Source organism: Centroberyx affinis, unplaced genomic scaffold (assembly GCF_046629955.1).
Source record: "Centroberyx affinis isolate AG114_WGS23_722 - 3 ecotype Tasmania unplaced genomic scaffold, CSIRO-AGI_Caff_v1 ptg000563l_1, whole genome shotgun sequence".
NCBI lineage: Eukaryota > Metazoa > Chordata > Actinopteri > Beryciformes > Berycidae > Centroberyx > Centroberyx affinis.
Window position 1 is genome coordinate 327,245 of NW_027279206.1, and position 16,469 is coordinate 343,713.

A 16,469-nucleotide genomic window follows, 5' to 3' on the forward strand; every position below is an offset into this window, starting at 1 on the left:
TGCTTGTTTTGGATAAATACTTCTTGACAACCTCAGGAGCTGCTTGCTTTTCAGTGGTTAATAAACAAACAAGAACAAATAAAAGGTATTGTCAACTAGGGCTGGACCCGAATATTCGACTATTCGGATATTCGTTCGTTGGGTAGGTATTCGGTTTTCAATTTTGGGATTCGGATATTCGTTTTTTTAAATTTAATTTTATATGTAATCCGTAAACCGGTTGCCATTGACGCTACGAAGCAGTTTCTTTTTTTTTTTTACCTTCATTCAAATGTCAGTCACATTTGCTGATCGCCATGGTGGCACAGAGAAAAACGTACGACCTGAAATTCAAGCGATCAGTTTCAAATTTGCTGAACAAAACTCAGGAGAAGCAGCAGCAAGACATTTCTCCATTGATCTTTTTTTTTTTTTTAATCTTTTTTCTAAGGTAGGCTACCGGTATTTTGATACGGGGCTCTCCCTCTCTCTCTCTCTGCGCTTTAGAACGTAACCGCTGTGAAACAATCAGAAAATAACATTTTAATTCTCTGATTCAACGGCTTTCTCTGTCTTGTTGTATCTCTCTCCATCTATATCTCTCCATCTCTATCTCTGTTTTTCTACATTTCGGTCTCTCCATTCCCCCCTCCCTGTCTGTCTGTCTGCCTGTCTCTCTCTCTCTCTCTCTCTCTCTCCTAATTGAAGTTATATGTATGTTAAGTATGTTTTCAGCGCTGTGTTTTTGTGAGGAGGAACTGTGACTATGTGTGAACTTTGTCGGGTGAACTGTTACCCGTGTATGGAAAGCCAAGCAGTTTGAAGGTGCGTGACTCTTAACCCCCCCCCCCCCCCGCTGCGGCCGAAGCTTCGAATATTCGCTGTTGATTACTACCGAAGCTCCGAAGTCCAAAAAATGGTATTCGGGACAGCCCTATTGTCAACATATATTTTAACTTATTGTCTAATACTAATAGTATTTGTTAGCAAATTTTATATAATCCATTTAATCAACAAATCGGTATATTGTCCTATAAATGAAGGCAGTCATGCAAAATGACAGCTGTTAATCTAGTGTTTAGCAAAATTAAATGCATGTGAAAGACGTGTGAAAATGCCTGCACATAGAGAAAACTAGAGGAAACTAGGAGGGATTTGATTTGTTTCAGTAAAGATTGTTTCCAATCTTCTTCACTGCAAGATGAGGTATGCTGTAAGACTAATAGGTTTGTATAAAATATAAATTAAAACAGTGTTTGTTAGTGTCCACTCTGGACAGCTCATAGAGGAGCACAGATTGGTAGTATGACACCTGATTATTTTCAAAATGTAGTTGCTCTCATCAGAAGAATCAATCCCTCATTACTCTACACTGACTTGTTCAAGTTAATTGGTCTGACTCCTCACTGACTACCTCAAAGTAGGGTCCCGAACTCACTTAACTTGACAGACTCGAACAAAGCTGTTTCACTTGAAAGCATCAGGTAAAGGCCGGGGTACGATGTGAAATATAGACTGAAGGAACAATGTAGGGAAATAAGGAAAGGAAGAAGAAAAGGGGGAACAGAAAGGGAAAGTCAAATGTACAGGAAGGTGAACGCTGCTTTAGAGGACTGTTTCTCTGTTTGTTTTTGTCAACTTTTTCATTGAGTCAACAAAAGATATTTTGAGGACTCATTTTTTATTTTTTATTTATTTATTTATTTACCAGAAATACAGTGCAGAGAGGCAAAACAAGCACGAACAAAACAAGCTTTCATATATCTTGCTTGGATGTCATACTGTTACTACCTTTGTCAGGAACACTTGAAGGGAAATCACATACTCACAGAAACGCACAGTCATGAAGCCAAACAGACCTGCAGGTGGACTCATGCCTGTTGCTCTCTAATTGTGTTGTCAAACGGAGACTAAGCACGGCCTGTAATTGAGTTCTCAGTCCCTCACCTTTCTCTGCTCTTGTTTACCTTCCTTTCACTCCGCTCTCCTCCATCTGATCACTTGTTCCCTGGTGGACTTTCTAACTCCATCACTCTGACACTGCTAGATTAAACTCAGAGTAAATGAGAGGAGGGGCTGCTGCATTCCATAACACAAGACAGCTTGCATTTTGCTAATTTATTGCAGACACGCACACACGCACAGAGTAAAAAAAAAAAGCAGTGTTCAGTTACATAAAGCTTTACTTTGGGTGAGAGCTAGTTGTAGTCTTTCTGAGCCTGTCGTTAATGCAAAATATAATTATGGTACATTTTCTGCGGTTTGATTATGCAGCTACATCTGCAGCTGGAGCTGTCTTTTTCTGTTTATTTTTCTCTTTCTCTTTCTGTTACTTTCTCATTCTTAGTATCTTTTTGTTAGTTTGGAGTTTCTCTCTCCTCCGCTTTTGATTAGTCAAGAAGTCCTGGTAGACTGATGGAAATAAACAGAAAAAGGTAGTAGCTGCACACTTATAACTCCGATGCAGAGGGTAGGCTTATTTTATTCACCAACGTTTCGACATCAGGCTGTCTTCATGGCTGATGGAAATAACAAAAAACTGTGATGCCTAGAGTCAGGAATGCTTTTCACTTAGTGTATGTTTCTCTTTTTTATCTTCCCATAGGTGCGGATTGAGACAGCTACAACTCTGAAGCTCAATATCCTCCCCATACCTGTATTATTCCTAAATTCAGCATAACAAATAAGTTAATCATGCTTTTCTTATGCTTGGTATCTAAGCCTTACTGCATCTGCAAGAATAGGAGCGCTGTCAGTCCCTAATAATAACTAATAATGTTTAGAGTATGTGGCTGACCTGCTCACAAACCTCTCCTAGGGAATATATTCAGTTTGATTTCCTCCTTAACTCATCGCCACCCGTTGACGACTTTGAGTTCCGGACGGAACAATTCCTCCCGGTGAGTACACGTCTCAGTTTTGGTGGGAATTACAGAGGTCTTAGGGGGCTTTTGATATTTTGTGAAGATTGAAACCATGCTTGAGAAATTAGCCTTAAGTAAGGGATTTATCCTCAAGAATTCAGCTGAATCAAATTAATAAATCACTTTCTCTATACAGTACCTTGAGTCTATCTTCGGGCTGCTCTTCCAGTTGTTGCAGCAGGTGACAGAGTGTGACACTAAAATGCAGGTGCTCCATGTCATCTCCTGCGTCATCGAGAGAGTAAACATCCAGGTGAGAGGTCGAATATGAAACAAACTGATGCTATTGAGACATAGGTGATAGGTGTCAGATTTAAAGATGAAGTTGCGCTAAACTCAGATGTTTTTGAGGGAATCTGTGTTTTGGATAGCTGGGGTGACACATTTTGCTGCTGCTTGATGAAGAATAGCATTCCATAAGGTTGAAGCTAAACAGCATTCATTGACTCTGGCTCCTTGGGGGACATGCAAAGCTGTTAAACATTGTGACACCGATACAAAACATCTCTCGCCCTGTACTAGCCCCAGACCACCAAGGTAAAATAACCATCTATCCTGGAAATATAGCTAGACATTAGTGATTTTTCACTTCCTCAGACAATAGCACCGGTGGAACGATTGTGAATCCCATTCCTGACAGACTGTTTGTAAATCACAGGGCCTCAGGCGACCCTTGCTCTGATGTCTGCTCTCATTTACCATGATGATGCAATTTCTCCTCTGCCACTGCGATGCTTTTGTGGCTGTATGGATCTTTTTTTTGCCTGTGTTCAATAACTCATTCTAATCCACTTAACTGCCAACCCTTAAAATTGACCTTCCTCTTGACCCCCCAGGCTCTTTTCAGAGCAGTTTTAAACCCCTTCCCTTAAATGATCCCTTGACTTAAATCTGTCACAGAGATGGCTTTCATCCTTGTGAACTGTCAGTCTGGTTAAGTCTTCTCCAGTCATTGGCCCTGTGTAAACTTCCAGAGTGAGTGGAAGTCCCATGAATAGTCCATCCCTTCTCACACGGGATTTTTGAACCCACGAAAAGAGGCAGCAGCAGAGAAAATGGGGCAGATGATGATAGATATGATTAGATTTTGCTCCCATCAGTCTTACAAATGAGGTTCTACACTGGCTCTGTGGGTCTCATTTACCTTAAAGACTAGATGCAGAGCTTTTTGTCTTCTCCTCAAGGCTGTATGTTGTGTTTCTTTTTACTATTCTCTCTCAGCTCCTTTTTTTTTTTAAAAGGGTTTAGTCGAGCAAAAAATCCCAATGCGGGGTCCGCGGCCCTGCCAGAGAGCCGATGAAAGGAGCGAGAGGGGTGAGCACAAGTCAGCACAAGAAAAATGACAGAAAACCTCTTCAAAGTCCATAATTCGGTGTCATTCTCAAGCGTCTGGGGAGTCTTACAGTTGGCCAGCTGCACCGGAGAACTTAAATCACACTGTGTGCCATCGTATTTCCCAATTTCACAGAGGAATGAGAGCGATGGTATCCATTCCGGGTCAGCTAGTTCTGCTAGTTGTAAGATACTTGACCCTGGCAAAACAGACATCAGGTCTCTTGTTCTGTACAGAGCAAGTGGCATTGCTCTAGAGCACATCATATTTTATCCCCTACCTTCACCTGATAATGGCAATATCAGGTAGCTTTAAAATGGCTGTGAATGCGCTAAAAGACAAAGTTCACAGAGCTCTCTGCAATAAAAAGAAAATGGTATTTATATTAAAATCGGTGCCAATTGTTTGATGCAGTCCAGTCTCGTCACCTCATCTCGTATTCATAGTATACACTGAGTTATCATGCAAGCCACATATTAATATATTTCAAGGGCGCATTACCAGCTGCTCAATGGGTCTTTAAGAGAGTTTAGTCATCTGATGAATATACATAATAGTGTGCTGAGGAGGCAACAATTCATGGAGAAGAGCAATCTACAATACTGGAAAGAATGAGGCTCGTCCCTAGCCTCCGGTGATGGGTAAAGTGGTTTTTAGCTCCAAAATGACACCCGTTTTAATTTCCACATTGTCTGCAGTAGGCCATAACTTACTGTATGTGTTTCACAAGAGTAAGAGGTATCAGTTGTTGAAGGTGGTGCATGGTGTTGTATTACCTTGAGTTTTGTCCTTTGTTTTCCTCAGATCCGGCCATACGTGGGCTGTCTGGTTCAGTACCTGCCTCTTCTTTGGAAGCAATCTGAGGAACACAACATGCTGCGATGTGCCATACTCACCACTCTCATCCACCTGGTACAGGTACGGCATGCAGTCACACACAGGCACAAAGTCGCACACACAGGCACATATGGGTAGATATGCATGCACACAATGGTACACACAACACACACACACAAACACACACACACACACACACAGCAGATGCCAGTGTCAGAGCCAGCATGTGCAAGAAAACACTTATTCACCATATTACATCCTCTTCTCGCCTCTGAGGTGTGTTTAGGACAGTGTGGATCATTTTAGTGTAAGAGTCTCAACCTCTTCTGTAGCCGTCTGTTCTCTAGTCTTCCCTCTCTGCACGTTGTGTGTGTGTGTGTGTGTGTGTGCAGTCCTATATTGCAGAAAACATCTCCAGAAACGGCTGACAGCCTGATCATTCAAACTGAATTAACGAAAGGATTTTAGTTTGTTTGTGTCTAATTAATTACACTACCAGTCAAAAGTTTGGACACCTGATTGAATGTACTATGTTATTCATTATCTTAAAGACATTTGATCTGTTTTTTAGACAAATCTAAATCGTGAAGTTGATGCCTATGTATGAATTGATGCCTATGTTTGTGTGTTCTGAAGTTCAGACAACCAGAACATAACCAATATCCGCCAGCCTAGACCAGAGTCGACTGGACTGTTGTGGCCCAAACACTGGTGTCTGTCTGTATGGTTGCCACCAGAGGTATTAATGGGAATCTACAATACCAGCTGCCACCCCAGCCTCACCACTCTCATGACTCTGATACAGGGCCCAAACCTGGCTGGCTTTCCACAGCACTGCAGCCAGCCAGATTTCCTCACTTTCACACCTGAGGAATAGCTGGCTCCTGTCTCTCTCCCAGGATCACAGAAGAAGAGCTCATGAACTAAATTATATGAAGTAAAATGAGGATAAATGAAAAAAAAAAGGAGATAAGGAGGAAAGTAACATGGAGCCATTGCGGCGAAGTTTTATTGGAGTTTGTTTATGATTCTTTAGGTTTGATGGCTCCTTAGTCGGAAGTTTAATATGTTTGTTCATAGTGAGTGGAGCTAACAGCTGCTGCAGTGTGACAGGTGGTGCTGCTCAGTGGATCTGGCTGGAAGTGTGGTTTTATGTGTCTGGCCACATGTTGAATGAAGACTGGGCTCCCATGTGTCTCGCAGAGATGCCTGGGTCAGGTGCCTGGACCCAGAATGGCTGGCTTCCTGTGGCACTGAATAGCGTTTTCTCACCATACTCTCGCCCAAAAGAATTGGGGAGTGAGTCGGGCCAAGGCAAGCTGGAAAGAGACTCAGTCTGTTGTCTTTCCTCCTTTATTTCTCAACACAGTCACTTGCTCACACAAATACAATATGCTTCACACAAGGGATTGAAAGGTATAATCACCACAATAGTTCTCAGTATAATCATATTATTTTGGAAAAACTCAATAAACCAGTCTACATTACATTACTGCTCATTCTCCTGTTTAGGTGGTGAAACAGCATTTTATCATTCAGTTTTAGCAAATGCACACCTGTCAGACTAATCAAAAACCGAGACAAAAGCCCAGTCTGGGCTTAGAGATGGCAGCAGCATCAGCAACCAGCTGTCAGTGTGGCATTCACTGGCAGGTGGACAGAATACGCCAGACCCAGAAAAACTCTCAGCATTATTTAGGGCTGCTATTCAGGAGTATAAAAAACAAAGTGACACGTGACTATCATATTTCTGTGGCAACATGTTGAATATTTTAGATTTAGTCATTTGCACCAATATCACTGAGGTGTGCCACTAACTGATGTTAAGAAGAAAATGGCCTGAGGCGGCAGCTCCGTTCCTTTCCCCACCGCACTGACGCAGCCTCTCGTCAGGCATCACAGAGATTTGGACTCCTGTGTGGCTGCTGCTACATTACTCCCCAGTGGGAGATGGAAAGCTCAGTGATAGACGCACTCCGATTGAGAGAGTTACACAAGTGCACATCTGGCAGACTGTGGGGGGCAGTAATGTTGTACAGCTGAAGGGGCCTGAAATAGCAAATCCTGTCACAACATACGAGTTGGATTTAAATAAAATACTGCACTTCTATTATTATAAGTTAAAAAACTAATACTGATCTTTTAGTTAGTGTTGGTGGACAAGTTTTGTAGCCTTTTCCTTTTGATAGTTTCAGCAGGCATTATAGTCAAGTCACCTCAGACAGTTATGCCCGTTTATCAAATAAATAAAAAGTAAGCTCAGCAAGAAAATTAATTTCTTTCTCCATTCACCAGAGTCTTGTGGATTCCAGGGCTTACCAGCCACTTACATTATTTTACAAGAGTTTAGTGCCTCACAACACCAGAAATAAATATAAAACATAAATTTACTTGGGCGACTGTTATTTTACCTTGGCAAGCCCCCAAATATAATCAATATATGAAAAAGATGGAATAACAAAGGCAATACAGCGACACTATTTTTCATTGTTCAGTCGTATTGCCTTTTTTATTGCATCTTTCTAGTTACAAGTGATTAATGTGGATAGCATTAATTAATAACAGATTACTAACAAATTGTTAACTAAGACAATCACAAATCATTGATTTGATTCCTTAACCGTTATGATTCAGTGCATAAATTATTAATTAATATGTCATTAATGATTAAATAATGTACAATTTATGATGTACTGTTACTTAGTAAACAATATAGTAAGATAACTAACCACCAATATTTACCCATTAAATGATGATTAATTGATAGTAAATAATAATTTAGAAATTCATCTCCGCACTAATGACTGATATGAGCACACTGGTTGTTAGCTGGAGTAGTAGTAGGCATTGCATATAGCAGCACTAATACATGATTGGCTGTTGAAAGGCAGCATTTCCCAGAAGTTAAACTGCCAAAATACTTTTCGTTACTGGCAAACAGAGAAACAACTGCAAAGAGCTGGCCCACTGGCTTGCCTTTATTTTCTAACTTAGAAAATGAATTTTGTCTACTAGAGACCAGTTACTTGTTACTTGTGATGGGGACGCTGGGACGTGCCAAGGCAGACTGGAGCTTGGCTCTCTCTTTCACTCTCACATAGATGCAGGAGGGAGCATATTTGGACTGAAATAGTGTCATGGCATCAGTGAAACAATGTTGGCAATTCTGAAACACTGCTCTGAATGCGCTGTGATTTCAGACAAACAGAACCCCCCCCCCCCACACACACACACACACACACAAACACACACACACACCACTAGCACCAGTTTGTGCCCCCGTCATCCACATTTCTCTCATTTAAATTCTGTATGACTTCAAAGTGGTTGAGTAAAACTTGAGGAGATTGGTGCTTCTAAAGGGCAGAGAGTCAGACAGAGGTTAAGTCTTCATTGACAGACAGAGCTGCAGGGTACGTGTGAAAAAGATGGAAGTGATGTTTGAAGGGGAAAGAGTATTTTAGAGGGCAGAATGCAGAGGTTGGGCAGAGGAGACTGGCTGAACATGTTTATCTGTGCTGCAGTCATTGGCTTAGATGTGAATGTTTGAGCTCATGTGTGTACAGAGTTGTGTGTGTGTGTGTGTTTTCAGTAGTTGACAGTGTTGACTGTGTTGACAGTAGTGCCCTAGGGTAGGTCTCCTTTGCCTTCTTTGTGTAGTTATTAGTGCCTCTCGCCCCCATTCATAGAACTGGCATACTTGCATACTCCATACCTTGCTTTTTTCAGCATGAAATCAATCATCACGCCTGCAACATGATCACATTTTTAATGATACAAACAGAATAAAATCAACAACTGATCAAGAAAGTGGTTTCAAAAGTCTTCAAAAATCAGTTGGAAAAATGACAACGGATTAAGGAAAACAATCACAGCAACAATGACTGAACTAATATGCTGAGGAAATAAGTAGAATTAAAATGAGACACATTCTCAGTTTTACAGAAAATTGATTGGATCAATTTAGACACTTCTATTGACTTGGATTGAAAATGTCATAACTGATGGTAATATGTTTCATTATTTTCTATATAATTAAGTGTATAGACTCTAATTATCCCACATTTGACTGACAACTTTCACTGAGATCCCCAGCAATGGATGCCAAATGCTTTCTTAACAAAACTTCTTGCACAGCCTTAAACCACAGAAATATATCTAAATATAAAATATATCTCTTCAAAGTTTTATTTTTGCTATGGGGAATTTCAAAGGTCTTTGAGCCATTGAGATGTCGAATAACAAACAAATTTACACCAGATTTGCCCATGGAAAACCTGATGGTCAGGACCGATAGTCCATCTGTAAACCCCTCACTGGTAGAGTGAGGTCCTCTGCTGTGTGGGGATCAGAGGTTCTTTCCAAGAGAGGAGACCGCCAATAACCAATTAGAGTGGAGTTTACTGTGAGGTGAGGTGGAAGTGAATATGAGGATTTGAGTCTGGCTGTGCGCCGCCATTGTTGTTTTGATTGGTTTTGATTTGGTTGGATTGTGTGAGTTCCTGTGAGATTAGAGGTCCTGACGTCAGTGATGTGTCTGGAGTCAGCAGGATAAACGATTTTATATCGTTAATTGTGTGGTAACACTCCTTACCTAATCGTCTAGAGTGAGCATATTTATATTTATGACTGAGAGAAATCTGTGAAATCTGTTGTCATGTGTGATGCATTGTATTTGTATGAGCCACTTGAAATTCTGCCCGTTGCTGACAGCTTTGTGCACCTTCCCCACTTAGCCGCTCAAGTTTGTACGGCCAGGAAACACAGCGAGTTAGCTACTGCAGTTCCTTCTCAGCCTTTTCCCAAACAATAGAATTAAATGGCCCAAAAGCGAACATAAACATTCCCTAAATAACTCATGCAGCCTTTTCCAAGCGTTTAGTTGCCAAACAATTGAACTCCGTCCAAAAAGCCTGTATTTGGTGCACACACCCTATAGCGCAGTCGCTGTGCTGCATGCACTGTCCCTCTTTGGAGACACAAAGCACACTCCAACACCAGTATAGGAGCTTGGGGGCAGTGTGCTCAGGGCTGCATGAGGAGGAGGGCTTGTGGCATGTAGTGACGTAGTGTGCGGTGTAGGAGTGAAATGGAGCAGGTCAGAGTGGTGATATTTTAAACTTTTATATATGCAGCACCTCACCTTCAGGGAAATATATGGCCGCTGAACTTCCGCTCCACTCTGCTCACATGCTCTACCAGGAGCACCGGTTAGTTTAAAACATGAAGAGCAGCTTTCAAGCCCCCTATCTGCATTCTCTGTAGTGTTGTCGTGATGTTACGTTAACTTTCTATGCTTCTGTCATATCACAGGGCCTGGGGGCAGAGAGTAAGAACCTGTATCCTTTCCTCCTTCCTGTCATCCAGCTGAGCACCGACGTTTCCCAGCCGCCACATGTCTATCTGCTGGAGGACGGACTGGAGCTTTGGTAGGTACATGGACACACACACACACACACACACACACACACACACACACACACATTCCATATGCACGTACACTGGAAGAGGATGAAGCAATTACTGTCAAACCAAAAAAGGGCAAACATTTTTTTAAACATGTTCTGTTGACATGGCATTCCATGCAATATAGAGGAGGAAAAACAGAATGGCACATATCAGGGCTAGTCAGCCAGTTGATGCTAACATTCTCTGTCACACTCCCCAAGGCAGACGTTTATCAAGCACTTACTGCTCTCACCTCCTCCCTCGCACTGCAGAGAGCACACACACATACACACATATGCACACACACTTCAACTGTCTTTATCACTCTTCTTCTCTCCTCCTTCTCCCTCTGTCCTTCCATTCACTCATGATTTAAGTTTTGTTAGATTACTCATCACCCTCATTTACTGACTCATTGATTGCATAGTGTGTAAGCATGTATTGTATGGGAACCAAACTGAAACACTCGGTGCACAGATAACATAGTGATAAATGGGCTGACCATGTCCCTGTCTTTGCGTTGCCATTTTACCAGGCAAGGTCTCCGGTTAATGGAGCCGTAGGTATGTGGCCCGCTAACTTAGGTTAACAGTGGTTCTCAATCCTGGTCCCCAAATACCACAGTCCTGCTCATTTTCTATCCTACCAGCTAGTTAATTACATTCACCTGGTGTAATCGGGGTGAATGAGACCTGGGATGTAATCAACTAACAGGTAAAATACACAACCAGTAGAGCTGCGGTACTCAAGGGCCAGGATTGAGAACCACTGCACACCACTACATGTTAGATGACCACATGGCCATCTTGGTAGGAAAATAACAGGTGATTGTAATAAATTAGGTGATTATAATCAAATGACAGCCACAGCCAATGAGCTGTGTATATGGTAAAGCACCATACTGGTAGGAGATGCAGGTGACATCATGGGAATACTGTGAGTTTTTTCCATGTACAGAAATGTCAATGTACAGAAATTCATCTAAATCGATCTCTAATGCACCTGATGTGCGCATCACGTCATGTTCGTCATTTGGAGATGCACAGCAGATCAGCAGCATTGTACTCAATCCAACAGAGACTGTTGGATTGAGTACAATGCTGCTGATCTGCTGTCTCAGTCTGTCTCAGTCACAGTCTCGCTGTGAAAATGAAAGTGAAACTTAATATTACACAATTTGCTCGTTTGTGCAAGTAATGGTATTTGTAAATAGTAACTTGATAACACGTCTTCTACTGCCCTACAAACTTTAACAGTAGGTAACATTATTACCTTTTGGTTAGTGAAGTTAGGTAATTTAACTGATAACCGTGTCGCAGTGCTTCAGTGCATAGAATTTAATTAATCATGTACAGGATCTGCGCTTGTTTTATAATCATTCCACAATTCACTGACAGGCACGCTGTGATCAACTGGTAGATCACGAACACCAGGATGTCCACCGCAAGGTTACACTAGATTGATAAACCGTGAGGACGGATCTAAATAGGAAGCCATAGGCAACACTATACTTTTACATAATATTCCAAGAACACAAATTATATGTACTAATACACAAGCTGGTCAATCACATGGGATTTCATGTTCAAAGTTGGACACATAAACATATTGACACAGAACCACACACACTCTCATGGGGGCATATTATGTGCGTAGCGCATGACAGTGATCCCATAGCTTTTTTTCTATAAAACGTATAAACTTATATTCTACAGGAGATAAGGAATTCATCAAACTGAATTCTTACACTCACCCACCATCTGTTGCACTAGCACATGCTGTCACACGTATAAACACAAATACACTGTATGTGCACTCATATTTGTGCATCCACACGCAAACAGTAGGCCACAATAGAAGTTAATCTGCTGAGGTAAACCAAGGTAACCTTTTGTTTTTCTGCTGTCATCTCTTTGCTCTCCCATCTCTCTCTTTCATCTCTCCTTTCTTGTCTGTCCCTCCCTGTGGTGAGCTATAGCGCTCAGCGTGCTGTGTGTACTTATAGCGTAAAGCCACGCTGACTTATGTCTCTGCCCTGTCTTCTATCCTCTCTGATAAACAGTTTTGACCTAAGTACTTGTTTGCCTTGTTTACAGAGTCATTTGTGTCATTTCCCCTTGCTTTTCTCCTTTGTCATTTGGTTTTTCCCTCTCTGACTCCCTCTCACATCTCTCTCTCTTGCTCTTTCTCCCTGAGTTTGTGCAACATAAAATCAATCATTCATGTCTCATTCATGTGAGAGGCACTATCTGCAGAGGCAAAATCCACCAGCTGTCATCTGGTATTTTTTGACTTCTGCTGAAGTGTTTCTTATGTGCGTTAAATGTAACATCTCAAAAAAAAAGTTTTACCCAGTTTGCAGAGACGTACTGTTAGTAGTCAAATTCATTTTATTCCATGTCTTATTTAATAAATACTTTGACAGTCCACTTCCATGTGCTGGGTAGAGATAAGGATGTGACATCTAAGAGAGCTCTTGTGAAGAGTCATTTCATTAACCATAGTGTCATGTAGATGTGCAGTTTTGCAATAGACTTTAAATGGTTTCTGAGTGACCGTGGGTAAAAGCGCAATGACAGTGTGACTTGGAGCTTGATTGTACTGTAGCATGCTTCTTTGTATCACAGATTCATCTTGACACTGAGCAAACCACTGACATTGTCTCTATCTTTACCTCCCTTCCCTCTTTTCTTTCATTCCCACATCTCCTTGCATCTTTTTTCACTTTTCTGTTGCCTTTGTTTTCTTCTCCCTATCTCTTCTTCTCCCTCTACATCTCCTGTTTTTCCTATTTGCCACGTCTCATCTATTACTTATACACACTCCTTCCTCACATCCTCCCCCATTTTCGCTTTTCTTCTGTCCTTTGCTCTTTCTCTCTCTTGGCCCTCCTCTCTCCTTTCATCTCTGTCTGCTCTCTTCCTTCCCTCCCTCTTTTCATTCAGGTTGGTGACATTGGAGAACAGCCCAGCCATCACCCCCGAGCTGCTCAGAATTTTCCAGAACATGTCACCTTTGCTGGGTGAGCTCAGGAGATTTCTCTGTTTGCTTGTGGATGTGTGTGTGTGTGTGCACATGCGGTTGTACGTGTGTGCTTGTTTACATGTGTATGCCATGTATGTGCAAATGATTTTGGCTTTTTTGGTTTTTCTGTTTTTTTGCCCTCTCAAGGAACTCCATGGCCTTTTGACACTAACATATACAGTGAATGAGGGGTAACCTAAGGAGGGTGTCACAGTAGCATCACTCTTGATGTACCTAAGGCAGCAGGCTTAATTAGCTTGGGGCAACATTCTGATTGACTGGCAGTGACTGTGACTTGATGGGTATAGAAAAGAGCCAAACATAGAAGCGTGAACAGAGTGGACAGTGTGTAGAAGAGACATGCACAAAAAAGAAATGATGGCAAAATATTTAACATCAAAACCAATGCAACAAGGCTGCACACAACAGACAAGCTACCACATGTGTGATATATGATCAAATATTTATAAATCGAAGAGGAAAATAAGTCGATGTAATCAATGGGCATGCCACACCATTGGCACACATGTTGCGTGTAATCATATTTTGTTTTACTTCAGGCTACAGTAGCCTGTATAGGTCACAGTTGTGGTTTTGCAATAGCCTCAAGGCTGCAGAGCTACTGCCCCGGGTTTGTAGGCAGTACCCATTGGTGGCTGATTGAATGCAACTGACGGGGTGATTTATTACAGGCCTGGAACAATGGGACACTGCCCTCGCTGTAGTGTATAAAGGTGTGTGTGTGTGCGGCTGTACATGTGTGTATCTGTGCGTGTGTGCGTCGCCTTTTGTGTATTGATTTGGTGCTCCTGTACGCAGTGAGGGAGTCAAACCAACGTGGACAATAGTGTAGCCTGAGTGGCTTAGTTGAGCAGTTCATCACACATCTAGTCTGGATGGGGAATCTAAGGGACAGAGCGGAGCCAGGGACTCGGATAGAGAGTCATGGATGAACGGAATGGAGTAGGGAGGAATTTAGAGGATCAAGAAAAGGTAGAGATTGTGAAAGACAAAATGGAGTGGTGGATGAATGACTGGACGGAAATTAATGAGTTAAGGAGTGCTGGCAGGGTGGATGGATGGAGAAGGAGTAACATAAGAGAAAAGGGAGGGTTAAACAGATGGATGAGTAAGGAGCTTGAGTATGGATGTCTGGAAAGAGAGCAGAGGGGTTGCGATTGAGTGATAGAAAGGTGTCTCAATTTCATTTGATGTAGTGCATAGGATAGGCTAAAATAGTTTTTTCCATATAGGGCATCTCTATAGCAAGATGTAAAAGAAGATCACATGGAATTGAAGAATGCATTATGGATGGGTAATAAAATAAGCAAATGTTCTTGTATTTGCTTGCTGGGATCGTTTTCAGCACACACTGAATATTCGAACATTCGTTTACACCATGCACTGAGTAGCTGACCATGATAAAATGGACTTGTGCACGTCCCTAGAATAAGTAATGGCTAGCACCATATGACCCCATAGTGGACACCATACTATCTCTTTGGAGATTTATGAGCTACAAAACACTTCAAACATGACAACAAAAATGATCTAAATCCTTAGGTCATGGACATGCTTGCCTAATCAGTCAAGGGGAAGACATGGAACCCTGCAGTCTTGTTGGCGCCTGTAAGAAATAACTGGAAAGAGAAAAGGGAAAGTTAGGTGGAGGATGAAATGAGAGAGATAGAGATAAATGGATGGATCGATGGGTGACCCTAACAGAGAAAGATAATGAAGCTAGGGGGAGGGATAGACAGATGGAGGACTTGAGGGAGTGATGGATGGAAGGATGTATAGAAAAGAGGAGTGAAGATGGGGTGGATGCTTTGATTGTTGTATCAGCTCAGTGGCATCACCTAAAGATAAAACAAACTAATTTGTCTACACTGTATATCTGACAAACCTCTGCTGTACAGACCAACTGATATGGGCTCAGATGTGGAACGAGTGTCTGTAATGTGTTTGAAGATGTGGGAACTCGGAAGCCATCTTTCCTCTCAGTGAACCACATACAGCCCCATGTTTTATGAGCGTCAGTCTGTAAAAGCAACTGTTCTCGCTTGTCAAACCTGGCAACAAGCACAGACTGCCAATATAGAAGCTATCCTGTTGTGTCTCTCTCCATTTTGGTCATGGATATAGGCTCATTATAGCCTAGAGTAACCCCTTTTTGTTTACTATTATTATCATTTCCTCTGTTTACTTTGGAAACTTGTCACATTTCAATCCTTTTTCAATATTTGGTTCTCTAGAGATGAGTGCTGTATTGTGAAGGCTTGGACATGCCTATTGAAGCAAAGAAAAGGAAAGTGCTTTCACACCTTTCCAGGTGGAAGCTAACAGCATTAGATTAGTAAAGTAAAAATACCCAATGGTAAATGGAAATGCATTGTGCAGGTGTTTTTTTTTACCCCACGCTCTGTGCTGTAGTCACATAAATATCATACATTTGCGAGAAAAATGTGAGGTCCATTGAAGCAGTTCCAACATCTTCTCTTGCATGCTCTGTTGCTGCTCCTAGATCGTGTTCACCTACTGTAATATTCCCATGAAATGCATCTTTACTTCCTTGATTTGATGCACTTTCTGTTGAAACAGGATATTGGGGCAGGACATAATGCAGTGAGGAATCATTCAAAAGTCTAAAACCAATGGAATATGAGTCAGGGAGAGAAAGGCAATTTTATTTGATGGGAGGGGTGCAGAGAGGGATTGTTAAAAAATCTGATGATTTTATTGGTTAGAAATGTATATGTACCCCGCTAGTCCACCATGAGGTTACCATTAAAGATACTCTGTTTCCCAGGCAGTAAAAGTAATTGGAGCTCATTTCAGGGGGACTTTAAGCTCATTAATGCCCCTTAAGGGCTGGTTCACATGCCGTGTCTTTTGTGCGCTCAGATCCATTCATTTCAATGGGG

The 16,469-nt window shown here is 41.7% G+C and overlaps 1 protein-coding gene across 1 annotated transcript in view; it reads left to right on the forward strand.

The window, feature by feature from the left end:
- The window catches only part of ipo11 (importin 11), a gene marked incomplete at its 3' end in the record, with an annotated part of 93,354 nt that extends 79,811 nt beyond the window's left edge, over positions 1 to 13,543 (forward strand). Inside the window, exons 17-22 of the mRNA XM_071518323.1 lie at positions 2,585 to 2,618; positions 2,839 to 2,879; positions 3,040 to 3,156; positions 5,041 to 5,154; positions 10,387 to 10,502; positions 13,467 to 13,543. Coding sequence (XP_071374424.1) covers positions 2,585 to 2,618; positions 2,839 to 2,879; positions 3,040 to 3,156; positions 5,041 to 5,154; positions 10,387 to 10,502; positions 13,467 to 13,543 — 499 coding nt within the window. The remainder of the gene's footprint in view (positions 1 to 2,584; positions 2,619 to 2,838; positions 2,880 to 3,039; positions 3,157 to 5,040; positions 5,155 to 10,386; positions 10,503 to 13,466) is intronic.
- Between the last annotated feature and the right edge of the window lie 2,926 nt (positions 13,544 to 16,469).